The sequence below is a fragment of the Micropterus dolomieu genome, linkage group LG03, assembly GCF_021292245.1.
Source record: "Micropterus dolomieu isolate WLL.071019.BEF.003 ecotype Adirondacks linkage group LG03, ASM2129224v1, whole genome shotgun sequence".
Taxonomy (NCBI): domain Eukaryota; kingdom Metazoa; phylum Chordata; class Actinopteri; order Centrarchiformes; family Centrarchidae; genus Micropterus; species Micropterus dolomieu.
Window position 1 is genome coordinate 7,585,511 of NC_060152.1, and position 18,090 is coordinate 7,603,600.

Here is an 18,090-nt window from a genome sequence, read left to right on the forward strand (position 1 = left end):
CTCTCTTGAAACCTTCCCTTCTACCTAAAATGAACCAAATAATCGTAATAAAAAGAAAATGATGAAAAAATAATAATTTTCAGGAGACGGCCTTGAGGTGATCACAAGATGATTGTGAAAATATAAAATATCTATGTGCATCAACTAGATAAAAAAACATTCATGTATTTTTGTGGCTGATAAGTGAGCAGGAAGTACTTAAAGTTTAGTTTGTTGGAGGCTAACCTAAAGGCAACATTTTGTTGTTGCAGAACAAGTAAACAATAGCAAATTTCTAGTTTTTCAAATTCTAGAATTCTAGACATTCTAGTTTGCCAAGAAATGGTGTTGTTGTGATTTCAGCTATAGAACCTTCAATACTTTTATTATGTTTATCTACTGTATACTGTCTATTATCTATTGTCTGTGTTATTTTCTAAAATGTAAGGATGACTCATCCACTGCAAATTTACCTACGGGTAAAAGTAAAGTAACTTGAACCTGATAGTAGCAGGAGAGTTGTGAGTATCGCTGTCTGGAGCTGATGTGAGGGCTAGGCCATCTTTCCTCTCTGTTAGCTTTGCAGCAACAACTGAAGCGACAGTTTGCTAACCCGCTACATAGCTAACATTAGTTACATTATTTGCTGGGTCGTTGATTGCTCTGTATCATGGTATTTGTCATACTTTTGGATTTCTCCAGAATTGCGTAGTCCACCGTTAAATACAAAATATTTCTCACCAATCCAGGATTCATCAATATTTTTTTACCTGTATTTGTTCGTACTCTGAACAAATTTAGAACTGCCTCAGACCATGCACTCACAAATGATGTAGGCCTGACTGCCTTAGAAAATGTAAACACACACCTTTCAACTACATGCATACCATATTAAACACGTTCATTAAAAATGCTTTAATAGAAAACAAAATTTAACTAGAAAACTAATTTACCTCTAGGCAAACGTATGTCCTTATATAGAGAAATGGGGGTGCAGCAGTATGCTGATTGCAAATAGAGGGCATGCAACTGTCAATTTAGAACGATTCTGATTCATTAAAGTATGCATGGTGGTAAGAATAAAATTGGCTGCTGTCATAAATCCAGTGGTAATTTTGCGTTCACACTTATTCTGTACGCAAAGTCAGAACATTTCTACGTACATTTTGTGGGGCCCAGTGTCATTACTGCTCGATGCATCTCTTCTTCCTTGTCAAAACCCACAATGCAACTTGACCGCTGACAATTTGGTCGATTCATGTGTGATTTGCTTGCAGCAGCTAAAGTAACCTTGAGCTGCTAGCCTCAAGCAGAGCGCGCACATCACTTGAGGTACAAGACTTTGTGCAGCTCCCTCTGGAGCCACAAAGGGCATTGCAAATTTTTCCACATATGTAGAAGTGACCTGTATACAGACTCTGATGTGTAAAATCTGCATTCCCCTTAAAAGATCACCTCCAGAATTTTTTATGACATTTAAAAATGATCTGTTCTGAAACCACTATGAAACAGCAACGTGACTCCATGGATTGAAGTTAATAAGCACTTTCCACTAAATAAGGTTATTTTCAGTGAGTACTCCGCCAATATGCCGGCTCGCTGTACAGTATGAAATATAAAAGGTATGGAGCCAGAAAGACGGGTCAGATTTGATTCCCCTCTGAGCGGGGAATGTTGGTAGTAACACAGACGGAGCGATGTATGTGTGAAAAGCCACAGATGGCATGCCGGTGTTGTGTTACATGTAATGGTGTTTTTCTGTCACTCTGCTGGTTCCAGAAAGCCGGATCACTAAGTGAAAGCACACATGGTTGCAGTTGTGCCGCAAACTGTTATTTAGTATGACTTAGTGAATGCGACCTAGAGATCTACTGTTGGCAACATTAGCATTGTAGCTATAAGTTGGCGCCTTCAGTACAGCGCCGTTCAAGTGAAGCGGTAAATACTGTTCTGACCAACACTGAAATTCTAAATTAATGAAACTAATTGTTCAACCTCCACATCATCTCGTCACTTGTGCACATCATAAAAGCACTTTCTCATTGTTTTGAACAAATTGCAAATGACTTGACACACTGATGCAAATGATTATTTACAATTGTCTGCTGTTTTCTACATTATCACTTGCTTATGTCCTGCTGATCACAATGAATTATACCAGTCTCTGTTGAATAATCTTACCCCCCAAAACATCTAGACATAAGTTCATTGCATTAGTCACTACATGCAATGGTTGAACACGTTATCAAAAATCAAAGTTAAAATACTTAATTCATATCCTTTGCCTACAAGTATATACTGTAGCTAAATGAAATGTTGTTTCTTAAGGACCATAAACAAAGTAAGAATAGACCACAACAACATCACAATAGCAACACTCATACTCAATACCAGTAAACAGTAACAATACACAGTGAGAATATATGTGTGTATATATATATATATATATATATATATATAAAATGAATGTTGTTTTCCCCTGACAACGGGATAATTAATTTTAGGATAATTTCAAAGCAATTACCAGTGTCACTGGTTAGTTCAGTTGGTAGAGCACAGGGCTCAGTTTTATTAGTTTGATTCCTGTTCTTGTTGACTTTCTTTTTCTTCTTTTGTGTGTATTATCCTATTCAGCAAAATTGTTATGAAGAGATTGAAGGGAATCCAATCGCACATTTCCCGACGGCTATTTCAAAGGTTCCGAAAGCCGTCATGGATGGATGTGGACCAAGAACGCAATGAGTCCAGCACGTGCTTTACAGTAACGTGAGCATGTGAAACAGTCTTTTAATAAGAATTTAGGCTTCAGCGAGAATTGAGCACACAACCTTAAACCTATAAGTCCTATGCTCTACCAAGTGAGCTAACCAACGATACAACATACCACACTATAATTACCATTATGGTTATCTCGAAATAACGAGAAAATGATGAGTAAAAAAATATTTGATTAGGGCTTATATATATATATATATATGAATGTATATATAGATAGACATTCTATATATGTCTATTAAAATTTTTTTGTAAATGTGTCCTGGGTTGATGAAGATGTCTGTTGTGATGTAGAAGAGAATCTGTGATACAACAGACCGGAACATCAGCCAAAGGGCTGTATCCCATGCAACAGTCCTGTCTCTTACTTTTCTTCTTACATATTACACATGACAATGACATGCTCTGTCAACAAATTACAGTACGAACAGTAAAAGCATATCTGTGATTCCTGTCCTCTCTCCTGCAATGTATAACTTTCTACTGGTGAAAGTGATATATGACATACAAAAAGCAGCCTTGTGTTTTTTTCCATCATTGTCATCAAAATCTTAGCCAAAATGTACATCAGAAAATACTTACAGAGCACACCGTTATATTGCCAAGATGGCTAAACATTTTGACTTGCTTGTTCATAAACAAGACGCAAGGACTTGTCGTTCTGATGGCACTGACAAGTTCAATGACATAAAGATTTGCTTTTGAGAGATAGACTAAGGATTTTGAGCAAGTCATGGGCTTTTGCAGGTAAACCACTGTGTTGTGCCGTTTGTACTACCTGTTTCGAGAAATGCACTTACTATTTTACAAATGTTAAGGATGATTCGAGAAATGCACCAAAGCGACTGAGAAAAACTGTAACAGGTAAAAGAAATCCCTCTGAGCCAAAACCTCAGATTTACTCCTGTTCTGAACGCTCTGCTTTGAACATCTTTTTCTACTAAGGGCTCCGTTTGATGACCCACAGAGCTAGATGGAGCCAGTGTTACATATGTGGTCATTTGCTCCACACAGCCACTCCCAGTCTGTCTGTCTGTCAGCGGCAGCTGCAGCTTCTTTCAGACAGAGGCTGAAATGAAGCCCTAAATGAACGGCCAGTACAAGATAGAAATTTTTTTTTGAACTTTGAATCATGCAAAGCTGCTATACAGGGTAAAAGAGCAATAATATAGGACTGGAGTATAATAGGTCTCCCTTAAACCAAACATTTGTTGTAATAAATGCTTTTAAATGGCATATTGTTGAGACACCACAGCAAGTGCTGAAGAGAACAGAAGATTTAAACTGGTTTCTAGTGGGTCATATAACAGATTAAGGCTAAAGCATGTTTAATGGTTTCTGAGGGTCCTGCTCCCTGGAAAAAACATCAACAGTTGCTCCTGACATGCTGCCATTTCTGGTTACAGGGGATTTTGCAGTAATGATTATCACTTAACCAGAATAAAAGTTTTCTGTGTCAACTCTTACTGTTAGCTGCAAAGTAACGAGAGAGATAGATAGATAGATAGATAGATAGATAGATAGATAGATAGATAGATAGATAGGTAAATCATGGGGTGCATATGCCAAAAAAATACCTGCAGTAATGTCTAGTTGATGACAGCCACTTTCAGCAGTGCTAGTCTGCATTGTTTCAACCTTCCAGTTCTCTGTTTATCAGCTGCAGCACACAAACCTTTTTATTCATGTCTGATTGACCCACACAGCAATAATGTGATTACACGGCAGGTGGGCCCGGGATCACCCATCGCCCTTACTTATTGGATTGAGCCAAGTGGGTTGTATATCATCTATTGTTCCCGGGTGGGGGCACTGACTGGCAATTCACAAAATTGAATTTATAACTCAGGGTATGATGAATCCGGCCCCTGTTCTACAGTTAATGGCCCCTTGTTTGTTCTGCATATTGGCTGTATTCCCTTGCACTGCCAGTATGGCAAAGTGTTGTTGTTTGCTGGCATGTAGAGCACCGTGGTAAACAGAAGCAGAGAAAGCCCGCTTACTTATTGATTGAATGGTCCAGAGAGAATGTCAAACCTCACCCGGAGCTCTACGAAACATGTTTAGCTGCAGGTACAAGGAAATACCTCCAATGCAAGAGACAGCGCGGGGGGATGGTGGTGGTGGTGGTGGTAGTGGTTGTGGTAAAGGTGAATACAGGTGAATAGAGGCTGAAAGCAGCAGTAAATTGACTTGCTCCGCTAAAATAGCGTTTCGTAAATGTAGTTCCTTCTTAACAAGTGCTAATTGCTCATATCTGAGGACTGGAACAAAGAGAGAACAGCGTGGTGGTGCAGAGAGTGACATTTACTTTTCCATGTTGGAGCTGATGGTGGGTTGCATAATAATACAGCAGCCCTCTTTAAATCACAGGTGGTCAGTTTCTACCTCTCTTTCCATGCAAAGTTTAAAAAAGGCAATGTTAAATAACAGTCATCTTCCACAGAAGTGCTGTAGCTGAGTGAGAAGTCTCAGTTCATCTAAGCAATAACTTAGAAGAGTTTTATTCAAACACATTCGCCCAGGGATTGCCTGTCCATAACTATGTGATAATCAAAAATGTGACATGTATGGCTGTAAAGGACATCAAATTTGCCTCCAAACCACCACATCAAGTGAACATCATCAGCTGTCTTTTCTATTTCATCTATGGAGCACCAGTTGAACCACAGCAAAGGAACATGAATTATGTCAGAATGACCTCATTGGTACATGCAGGTCAGTGGATCGTTCATCAGAAATGGAATTTGCATTTGAGCCTCAAAAATTGAAAAATACTTTCTCCAGCTCATTAGATTACAACATGTGGATCTCCACCGTGAATGAAAGCATGTTACCTATACATGAAGTAATGATTTGTTAACTTTCAGGACATATTGCACATGTATCTTGTCCTTTTACATGTTGTAGATATCAGATGCAAAAAGCTTACTGCTTTATTACAGTGGGAGCAGATAAAGAGTCACTCTCTGCCTCAAATGTGCTTCATCTTTGCCACAATTGCAATTAGCAGTAGAATTTGAAGTCACAGAGTGTGCTTTGATGGTATCTCCAGATTTGAATTTTAGTTTTTTTGAAAATTGACTCGAACCTGATGATCAAAAGTAGCACCACAGCAGACAACAGAAAGACAATTAAAGGCACAGAGTTTTTCGAACTCTGATGACATCTGATAACTACCAGCTACAACATCCAAAGATACAACATTTCAGGACAAAGTTTCCATCTCAGTGGAAACTATAATTGTGTTATGTTCTGTATTATGTTAAGGCCCAGATCTTGAACTTAGTAACATGCGACCAGATAAACTTGCAGCTTTCATAACATAAAAACACCAAAAGAAAATGGAGTTGTGAGGTTTTCTGTTGTGGAGGGTTTCCACAACACTACAAGAACTGATAGTGCTGAGATCCTTTTGAAAACCCTGGGGGCTGGATTTGGCTAAAGCTAAAAACTTACTCACCACATGGTATGAAAACAGAGCAGAAGCTGACTATCTCAAATACAGAGAATTAAACAAAGCCTTGCAGATAATTAGCATTTTGTTCATTGTGATCTCGAGGGACTCGAGGCAGTTACTCTCCAATACTTTGCTGTAGTATTTTACTGTAGTATTTTGGCAAGACATCTTCATTATCTCTTGCTAAACACAACTGGACAAACATACTGTGCTAACATAGTCCTACAAATGAATGTAACAAATGATGAGAAAAAACAAAAGACATATCTGCACCCAACTAATAAAAAAAAGTACAGTCATTGTAACAGCTCTCATCCATCGGACATAAATGATTCTGTATCACTCAATCAGAAAACCTTGCCAGTGATTGTAGACTAACTATGATTACTACATTTTATCACCTGGACTGGATTAAGAGATTCTCCAAAACAAGTGGACACAACGTAACATTATCAACAAATATTGTCCTAAATAGAAACTTCAGAACAGATATCACATTAAAACCAAAACTCTGCCATTGAGACACTCCAAACTAATTCAAAACCAACCCAGAGTGAGATAATTAACACAAACACAGAAAATCAAGCTTGGAAAACTACCAACATCAAGGCATGTGAGCGCACCCGATACACTCATGTTCATTTAGAGCTACATGCAGAGCAGGTGACACATCATACTCACATCTCTGTCACGTTCTCGCTCTCCTGTGGTGCCAGAGCAGGGATGTTGGTGATACCATCGGGCTCCAGACACTGCAGCATGGCGAAAGAGCACCGGCAAGCTGACGGGCAGCCTCCCAAGGTGGGCATCGGTGCCAGGCTGAGCAGGGTGAGCACAAGGGGCAGGGGAAGTGCCAGGGCCGATGGTGCCACTGTCATGCTCAAAAAGGTTCTTTTCAGCACCAGCGGAGAGGTTTGGCAGCTGTAGTTGGAGTTAGTGTCTGTGTGGTTCACCTAATGAAGAACAGTCAGCGAGGAGAGGTGAGGAGCTTTCATACACAGAGGCTCTCCAGTGACTCTCTGGCAGGGCTGAGATCCCAGCTGGTCAGGGTCTGGTACTAAGCCACAGCTGTACTGAGCAGCAGGAGGGGCAGGCAGGCAGGCAGGCAGGCAGGCAAGGGGCCTCTAGGGACATGGTGGTGGGCTGCAGCCTCTCTCTTTCTCCCTCTCTCTTCCTCTCCTCCACGATAAAGGGAGGGGCAAGATAACAGGGCCCAGAGTCACCAGACACCTCGGAAAGCGAGAGGGGAAGAGGGAGGGGTTGGGGTGAAGGGTGTGTGTTGATGATGATGAGAGGAGATGGGATATGGTGATGGAGATCTCATCTGCTCCCCCTCGGGTGAGAGGTCTGCTGTCCCGCCAACAGCTCGAGGTGCACGCAGAGCCAAGAAGTCAGAGCTCTTGGGTGCCTGGATGGATGCACTCGCAATAACACGACTGTAGCAACATCCTGCCGTATGGATGGATGGATCTCTCTGTCCTGGGAGAATTGATTGTTGAAAGGTTCATGATCGTTGAGACTTAGGAGGTCAGTGATGAATTTAATGTCTGTGGAAAAGTGGGAAGGCACTCTATTGTACCACCAGACCAGCTTCTTCCCTCTAAAAGACTCTTCAATTCATCCTCAGCACTCCACCATGTAAAATAATTTTATTTCCATGACTTATTGTTAATCCACCCATCTACTGTATATCATTTTTGTGAGTAGCATTAAAGGAACTACCACTTCATCTCATAATACAACCCTGTGTTTTAAAATGATAAATCTACCTTGTACCTTCTACTTTGTATCTGCAATCTCTCAGCCAGATTTAATAATATGAAAGAGAAGAAAAAGGACTGTATATCTCTGTTGTTTTTCACTACTAGATCAAATTCAGTGTTGTAAGCCTTAGAAGGCATGCACACAATTTGCATTTCGCTCAGTGTGATCTTAGCTCAATAGGCAATCCACTTTCACTCATTTCAAGTGGTATGTTGACTGATAGGTATGCAATACTTGGCTGTAGACCTTTTGCATTATCTCTTGATACACATAATAACACATTCCTTTTTATAAAAAACTATTAAAAAACTGTCCATCACAGGTCTGACAATGCTATGGAAGTGCAATGTTTAATTGGGCGTCTTTAGCTTTTGTAATAAGACAACACAGTTGCTGAATCACTCAGCTCAAAACGTTGCTGATTTGGAGTTGAGGCGGAGATGTCACTGATGTCAGTCCACCCTTGAGGGTCCGTGAAAGGAAGATTTCTTGAGCCACGGATCTGAAGATGTTTCTATTCACACATCTGAGTGTACATGTGGATGGTTAGCATCCATGCATGAAGTGTAGTGGCATGTCTGGTCAGTGAACCCCTAGGCCTTGTGGTAGGCACAACATAAGTCTGAAATTTTTTGCAATAACAAATCATTAAAGGTGCATCCAAACCTATTGACACCAGAATTTGAAATGAATCATGCTGACTTTTCCAAAACCTGGCTTCCAGAGACCTTGATAGCCTGTTAAATGGTAAAGCCAGCATACAAAAGAAAATCACCCATCAGTCCGCTGGGACGTCAAGGGTCAATTGACAGACGAAGACAGCCAGGTACGGTTTCAGGTAGTCAACTATCCCTGGAAAAAAGCAAACTCTACAGCATCAAATCAAATGTCAAAAAATAAGGCTGGATCAATCTCATTGTTTCTTTATTTGTTCACCTCTATTATTTTTTAACAAAGCAGTACAAGATTACACAAGATTGTGTAAATATTACTGTATTGCAGATTTATACATTCAAATTGCTTGTTTTATCTGACAGACAGCCATAAACCTAAATATATTCAATTGACAAAGATACAAAACAGAGAAAAGCATAAAATCAGCGCATTTGGGAAGCTGAGGACAGTACATGTTTGCTAAACAACTTCAATATTTGTTTGATCTTGACTAATTATTAACATAAACTGAAAAATATTTCCGAACCACCTTCCACATTATAGAACTATGTGAGTTTATAAGCAAGTTAAACCATGCTAGCTGGTGAACTCTACATAGCATCACTGACAGTCCCCTCTAATCCTGTGACTTCTAACTTTAACTTACTGCAGATACCTGGGGCTGTCCATCACACATGTGTTCTTTACATGAACTGAGTCGATTTGTACCCATGGGACAAATACTGTGCCCCACCCCCATTCCTCTTAGTCACTCCACACATGAGTAAGGTCATAGTGTCCTGACCACAATTACTAGCCATACGCTGAATAGCCATTTTTGCTGCTGTCGTCAGGATTATCTGGTAGCTTATTACTCTTCCTTTTACCGCCCTTTTTCTTGGTCTTACCTCAGCATATAGTGTGAAGGGACAAGGCGCTTATTCGCAGAAAACGTGTTTGAGAGCTAAGGCAGACCACTTAAAAGATGAAACACTCAATGGGAAGCATTTGCTGCTAGGTGTAATTAACAGCATACAGGATAAACAAATAAAGACATACAAATTAGATCGTGTAAGTAGGTTGCAATGTTCTTTATCTGAACATACTGTATTTATGTTCTTACAACTGCTTCCTTTAACTGTCCTGCATTATTTAGCAGTTTACTGTACAAACTATATATTCTTATAGATTATGTGAATTGGCTTGATTTCAAATGCAAAGTATAGACACATTCTGTGCATGAGTTTCTCCAGTATGTACAGATATTGTTGCATACTTGTAATATATGCATAATGAGGATATTCAACAGACATTTCACACACAGTATATCCTGTAAAATGTAAACACCTGCTAAAATCAAGCAATGTAACTTCGTAGGTCCACCACTGTAGTACAGTCTTTGGACTCTGGAATATCTCATTAACTATTGGATGTACTGCCATGGCACATATATTCATGGTGCCAAGAGGATGAACCCTAATGACGTTTGCGATCTCAAAAGTTGTAGTACCACCATGTGAGTGATATTTGTGTTACTATTTGATGGATTGCAATAACATTTGGTACAGACATTCAAACACACCCTTAGAATAATTTGTAATCACTTTGGTGATCCCCTGACTTGTCATAGCACCAGACTCTTGTTCATTTATTGAGCATCTTTGGCTTGTATTCATAATTTTATGATTACTCTCTTTGCTCTATTTTAGTATACATCTTATTTTTCTCCACTTTCCCCACCAGTTGTACCACAATGCCTGCCTTATATCCAAATGAAAGATAAAGTACAGGAAGAAAGAATTTAGTTTTCCTATGTTTATGTTTTCCACAAAACTTTGAAAACTGCAATTAATCATTTCATAGAAGGACTCTCTATCAAAAAATCAGCAGTTAGGTGGGACACACAATAAGTCCTGATAAAACAATAACCAATCAAATAATTTACATGTACTGCCCACACACATCATCAGCTTCCTCTAGAGGTCCATGTTAACTTTATAAAGTTGACAACTAGGATAAAACATCCATTTAAATATGCCTGTTCTAAACAATAGATGAATATGAGACATTATATGAAGAGTTTTATTCAATGAGATATCCACCAGCTGAAAAATATGTCACCAATTCTTACATGATGAAAAATATCACTGAATATTGCCAATATTTCCCCAACCTTTTATGTTGCATTTTTGCAAACACTAATGTATGTGGCATAATTCTGTCTTCTGTCTCCTTATTTCCAAGTGACACAGCCTATTCAAATGTGACTGCTAGTTTACCATATTGTGCTCATTTCTGTCCATTCTTCTCTTTAAATCCACACAATTAATTTACAGATGATGTAATTTTCTATGAGCTATATCACAATTTTCAACCTCACGTCATGTGGTAGTAGTGGACATTTGACAGACAATAATGGCCTCATTTCTCCTTGGGTATTTAATAAGATTACTGTTCTTATGCATTATGGTGATTGATGGTCATATAAGGGGTTAATTGCAACACTTGGCTTTTGAATCAGTCTCCCCCTGTCACATCAACTGGTAAGGACTCCACTCACAGGGAGCAGTCACAGTTGCATCCTGTGCTGTAGATCTGACCATGTTACCAGCCGTATCTCCACCATGTGTCCCCAACTTCCTCTCTATATCTCTCTGGCACACAAACACAACCATGCAAGTGCACAATGCATAGCATCCTGGAATCAATCCATAAACTGAGATGAAAGGATAAGGCAAGATATCTCATGAAAAGACTAAAACCAATGGCAATTGAGAACTAACAAGTATTGCCATAGCCAAAGCCTGATATAACTTATTCCTCATCCAACATACACCGTCCTGCTGCTGTAAATACTCAGTCATACTAGTGACCAAATGTGTATTAATCCACAGCTGAAAATAGTCCCCTACAAATGTGTGGAAATTTGGTTCAGACAACCATGTTGCCCTCAGGATGAATTGTAATTACTTTGGTGATCCCGGACTTTTTCTCTAGTGCCACCATCAGGTCAAAAATATTATTTGTCCAATAGCACAATACTGGTTTGAGACAAAATACCTGCAAAACTAATGACATTCCTATCAGCCTCACCTCTGCGTTGGTTAGTGATAAGTAGCAAATGGTAAACCCTAAACTAGGGTGAGAGGGTAAATATCAAGATAACTTTAGACTATACACATGACAAGAGCAGAGTAAATTCAAGAAATCTGCATTTTAGCACTGTTATTGTGAGCATATTGATGTTATCATTTAGCTCCGAGCACCACTGTGCCTAAGTACAGTCCCGTAGAGCTTCTAGCGTTGCTGTATTGTTGATGACCAATGTGTTAAAAAAATTTGCATTAATCTAAGGATATGGGCAATGCAGTATTGGGCCACTTATCTCTGACAATGTTGTGATTTTTGAACCAACATACTGTACTAAAGGTGAACTTTTGTTTCTTCTTGTTTCTTCCATTTCCCTTAGTTCAACGGTAAAAATAAGTTGCATTCATGTTATGGTAGACTACTAAGACGTAAAAGCTGACATAAAAATACCTTAAATGCATCTGATTACAGCCTCTGTTGTCTAAATAAACTATCGGCTAATGTTTGTTGGAATGAAGATGGTGTCTAATTCCAGCATAATTTTAGTTTAACTGTAGCACATTTTGGATCTGCTAAGACATTGTATTTAAATGTACATTTAAATCAAATTACAAATTATAATATCTTATTAGTGTACCTTAAAATAAAGTGTAATCGAAAAATACATGTAAGTGTAATTTGTTTGGTGAGCAATATCAAGGAAGCATATGACAGCCAAGAACTTTTTGGACATTGTTATACAAATTTGTTTAGGAGTTTAAAGGAAAAGATCTACTGTATTATATGTTTATTGTTGGTAGGACCTCTAGAAAGTCTGGGGAAAGTTATCAAAGAAATCCCTTTCATTCTGTGATGATAAAAAAAACCTTGAAACACTTACAAGGCTGCAGTGGGTGCATTTCTGTTAGTTTGCACATCTGAGCAGCGAAAGCACATGTCGGGAGGGTTAAACATGTGCAACGAGGAAGAGTCAAAGAGAGCCTGCACTTCTGTCAGACCCTTAAACAATAATCTATCAATTTCATATGAGTGATGGAGAGAGTGGGGGACAGAGAATGAGAGAGAGGGAGCGTAACAAGTGATTGCCCAAGCGAGTAAAAGCTGTTTTGGACCAAGGAAATGCTTTTACACTGTATGTAGTAAATGCACGTAGCTGCCATGTTTGTATGTAGGCTGCAGTGTTTCCCACAGAATGACAGTGCGGGAGAGGGGAGGGGTGTTATGCCAAATTTTGCATGCCTGCCGAGAATTGCATGAAAATGCATAAACATTCTGCTTTAAAACGCTTTACAATTCTTTGTGGGTGCATCAATACTGATAAACGATCAGTATATCTTTTATGAACGTGATATATTATTACACTTAGTAAAAGTACCATACCTGGAATTTCAGCAAAAACATGTGGCGTTAATTGCGTTTAAACAATGTGAACAGCAAAGTGTTGAAAAGGACCTTAGGAGGTGGATGCATAATTCAGCAAAACAGATGTTGTAGGCTACCTGCCGAGATTTACATCCACCTCTTTTCTCAGCCTAAAAATGAGCGTTACCTCCTGTGGGATGTATGCAACTCACATCAGGCATGCAGAAAACACCTGCGCTGCAAAACGTCACTACATTAAGACCTCCTGCATGGTGTTTCACCGCCTAGAGTTACACCACCACACATTTATTGTATTTATATCAATAAATCCCCTGTGATTTGTCCTTTTACAACTGACTCCATGTCTGCATCTGACTCCTCTCACCCAGAAAACTTAACAGTTTTAGGACACAAGAAAGGTTGTGTAGGACCACTATTCATTGTCCCCAAGTCAGAGTGGCAGTAGGTGTTAGCATTTTTATCCACTTGAGTGCAGCAGCTGGTGTTAGCATTTCAAAAGGCTCAGCATCTGTGGGCTGGTCCTCGTTTTAAGTGGTTAGATTCAGAGATTCTGTCTCAACTTCATGTTCTCCATCATTGTTGACTTCGCCATGAAAAAAATATATATATATATAGATGAGGTCACAGATTCAGCGAATTCTATAAAATCTTTCTTTTGTGAGTTCCCCAACTTTGTGGAAATGCAAAACTAAAATAATTGAAGTACCTCTAATATAATTTTCTTTCCCATTGTGCTTGTTTTAAAGCATGTTCTCTCTGTTTTCCTAAGGGAAGTGGAAGCCTTGGATCAGCAGGAGGTTGAATTTTCCATTTCTAAAAAGTACATTGTGATTGGTCATATTAGTAGGTAACGACCCTGTCTTAGTTGGTCTTGAAGGTTTTTCCATTGTAGCTGCATTGGGTTGCTGCCCTGCTAAATAATGTGTACTTATATCTTGAATATGAGCATTTGTTCTCAGTGATCTTTTGTAAAACATTTCAAGTATTACAAGAATACTCAGCATGCTTTATTTCATTTTATTTTATTTTTCACTGCCATATAGGTTTGTGACCTCCTCAAACCTGCAATTGCCCCAGGGATAAGGTATATCTCATTCCAATTTAATATTATGTACTTCAATGAAATTTGAAAATTCCCTCTTGATACTACTTATGAAAATGGTTTGCAGTTAATGTGTTTTGTTCTCCATTTAATAAAAGTGTTTTCTTTCGGTCAGTTTTAATTTATTTCTACAATACCTTGGCTGAGGTCCTTGCACTGACTTGTTCATTGTTATGTATGTTACTTTCAGCAACTGAATATTATTCTGAATAACAACAAATTTAAGGTCATGACGTTCTTTGTGCACAAAACCTTTAACTTATTACACATAATATACATAGGACTATACTTATATTATATACTTATATATAATTAGCTTTTTATATATTTACTACTGTAATTCTGTTTCTCCACATTGTAATTTTACTACAGCTACAGCTTCACTTTGTGAATGTGTGATGTATGTTGTAGAGCTTGTAATACCACATACTTGTGAAATGTCTTTAACATTGCAGACTGGGGTTTAGCACCTTGAGTCCTGCATGTGGTTAGGTATAGGCAACAAAAGCACTTTGGTCAATGTTAGGAAAAGATTAGTTTCAGTTAAAAATTAATATGTAAATATGTCTTGTGTAAATTCATCATAAATAAACATAATTTCTAGAAGACATCGTTGATGCTGCAATCTGACTACAGCTGCAACAATTAAGTGATTAGTTGTCAACATTAAATTAATCTATTTTGATCGATTAATCAATTTATCGATTCATCAATTCGAGTGTTTTCAAAGAAGAATTCTCTGATTCCAGCATCTTAAATGTGAATATTTTCTGATTTCTTTACTCCTCTATGACCACACACTGAATATCTTTGAGTTGTGGACAAAACAAGACATTGGAGGATGTCTTATGCTTTGGGAAACAGTTAGCGACATTTTATGCCATTTTATTGGCCAAACAAGTAATCAATAAATCGAGAAAATAATTGGTAAGTTAATTGTCAATGACCGTAATAATTAGTTGCAGCCCTAAACCTGACCAGTGGCTGCTAAAGAACACATTTTCCTATTGCAGGGATTTTTAGTATTTAAAAGCATTAGGACTTGCCTAGGGCTTTTATTATAAATGTTCCCCAAATAGAGGAAGGTTGTGAGGTGAGTAATGGTAAATGAGCATCTTCATGCAATAAACAAACCACTTGGGGTCCATTTATCTCCCGAAGAGGTGATTTTTTTTCACATTGATGCAACCTAATTAGTGCAATAGTACTTGCGCAACTGTACTTAAAATCAAAATCAATACTGAAGCATTGAAAAATACATTATTAGCTTGGATGAAATAGCTGTCTATATCTATTTAGTTCCCTGAATAAATAGTATCTCTGAAAATCAGTAATAAGAGACACAGTAAGATTTAAGTATGAGTGGGTGGAGAGAGCCGGTCATGTCAACGCCATACGCTATCCACAGAGCTCTATGGGAGCACATGTCCTCTCTCTCATATCAGATGAGGTGCCGTTCAGTACAAGCTGATGGAACAAGATACAGAGAGGAGACTCTGTGTAAGCCCTCACATGCTACAGTGTCTTTATCTACAGATCTGGACATCACAGCCCCAACCCCTCATCAGACAAAATCCTCTCCTCTCTGATCGATACACCACTAAGCAAAACAACGGTGTTGGGTGTAGTCATCTCAAATTCTTCATCGCTTCTCCTCTCGTCTTTTTTACATCACCCAAACCTTCCCCATCTTATTTTCCATTTGCATCTGTGGCTGGATCATCAACACCCAGCCAGTAATGCCCAGACCAATGTGAGTGTATGCGTGCGTGCGTGTGTGTGGTTGCTAGGCTTGTGTGTGTGTGTGTGTGTGTGTGTCTGTTTGTGGATTTTTGCGGATGAGCATATACTCATTCAGTCCTACCTATGTGTGTATGTGCATGCTCTAATGAGTGAATTAGTATCTTCTCAACTACTGTATGCAAGCTTATTTCCTGCCACATACTGTATGTGTGTGGGGCCTATTTGAGTTTAATGCCTTGGGAATGAGGACATTTTTGGGAAGTGAGGACATTTGAGGGTCCCCACAAGTACAGAAAGACAAAAATACGTGTGTGTGTCAGTCTTTGCTTGTAAATGTGCATATGTGTGTGTGTGAGTGCGTGTGTGCAGATCACAGGGGTAAACCCAGAATCAATGGTTTGGAGTAGGGTAGGGTTGAAGTTTTATATGTGTGTGTGTAACCGGATCGGCCCGTCTCAGGCCCTCATTAGTAGTTGGGCTATGGACACCAGAGGCCTCCGAGAGGCTCATGCAGATGAGCCGAAACCTGAGGAGCAATAGTGGGAGCTGGGGGGCGAAAGAGCAGCAGTTAGCTTAAGAGCTAATGAACGACAACAGCATCTCTCCTCTCTTGGTCTCTGTCCTTTTTTGCTAACTATCTGTCTCTGTTGCTGCTGTTCCTCTTTTCTTTGTCCTCATCCTGCTTCCTCCCTCCTGCCATTTTTCTCCTATCAATAAAATGCCACATGGCGACTAATTATTTTGTTTTCCCCCAAGACAATTCAGCCAACCAGCCTCACCCTGCTTAATTGTTGTTGATAGGGTTCCAATCATGCTTTCTGTTCTCACACAGCACATATGCAGTTGTAATAGTGCAATATCACGTTGCAATATTCACAATATTCATAATTAATATCGCAATATTAAAATTTGTCAATAACGTGCAACCCTTGTTTACCTCTACTGTGTTTTATGCATTTTCTGTTGGCAGATAAAAAAAAAGAGTGGAATCACAGAAAATTTGAATAATAATGCAAAAACTTTTTTGTAAAAGTAATTGTGAAAGTGAATAGATGAAAACAAAATCCAAACAGACTTTGTGAATAAATCATGATGTAAATGAAGCATGTGACTTAAACATCCATTGAGGGTTCTGCTCCATTAAAAAAATGAAAAATAGCAGCAGACAAAAACATCAGATCTGTGTGGAGTGATGAGGAGACTGTAACCTCGCTCAAATTAATAAAGAAAACAAACATTAATGCCATATTTCCATCATATTTTCTACATCATTTTCAACTTCAGGTTTGACTGGTGCTCTGTTTCCATGGCTTAATGGCATCTGACTGGAGAATTAGCTCCACCAACTGTTTATCTCAATGCATCCAACTACTAATGTTTGCAGTAGTGGATGGAAAGTTGTGTTAACAGATTTTTTTTTGCCAATTGGAAATTCGGTTACAATTTGTGCAAAATGTGGATAGAAACCTGACTACTGATAATGGTGACAGATTTGCCACACAATTTACAGTCACTTTTGAAATACGGGCATCTAATCTTCTTTGTCTTTGTCATTTATGTCTGCTGCATAAGCGGAGGTAGCGTGGGGGCAGCCGACCAAGGGCCCCGGCTGGTAGGGGGCCCACTATGTGGACTATGCAGTTTAGTTCAGTTGATTGTAGTGGACACAAACAAACAATAACGGTACATGATGCTACACGGTGCGAGGAGAATTCAGCAGCTCTTATCAAAGGAAACAGTCCCTTCACTCATGGTGAGTTTCCCTGCCAGTCAGTCAGAACTGAAGAAGTCCTGAAGAAGGGACGAAACGTCTTCCAGTATCTTCAACCAAGTCCAGTTGCCCTTGACTTTAACCTTCGTTGGATAACTATGACCTGGATGACTGAGAATCTTCATAGACATCCCTTCACTCATGGTTTCAATGGTAAACCTCCACAAGAATGACAATTACCAACAAACACACTACATTCTAAGGAGACACATAAATCATAAAGTAACGTTTGTATTTCAAACAAATGGCAAACTTACACTCACCTAAAGAATTATTAGGAACACCATACTAATACTGTGTTTGACCCCCTTTCGCCTTCAGAACTGCCTTAATTCTACGTGGCATTGATTCAACAAGGTGCTGAAAGCA

At 39.0% G+C, this 18,090-nt stretch overlaps 1 protein-coding gene across 1 annotated transcript in view; it reads right to left on the reverse strand.

The window, feature by feature from the left end:
• Positions 1 to 7,092, reverse strand: part of ntrk1 (neurotrophic tyrosine kinase, receptor, type 1) — a 35,202-nt gene extending 28,110 nt beyond the window's left edge. Inside the window, exon 1 of the mRNA XM_046045659.1 lies at positions 6,896 to 7,092. Within this exon, the coding sequence (XP_045901615.1) occupies positions 6,896 to 7,092 (197 nt within the window). The remainder of the gene's footprint in view (positions 1 to 6,895) is intronic.
• Between the last annotated feature and the right edge of the window lie 10,998 nt (positions 7,093 to 18,090).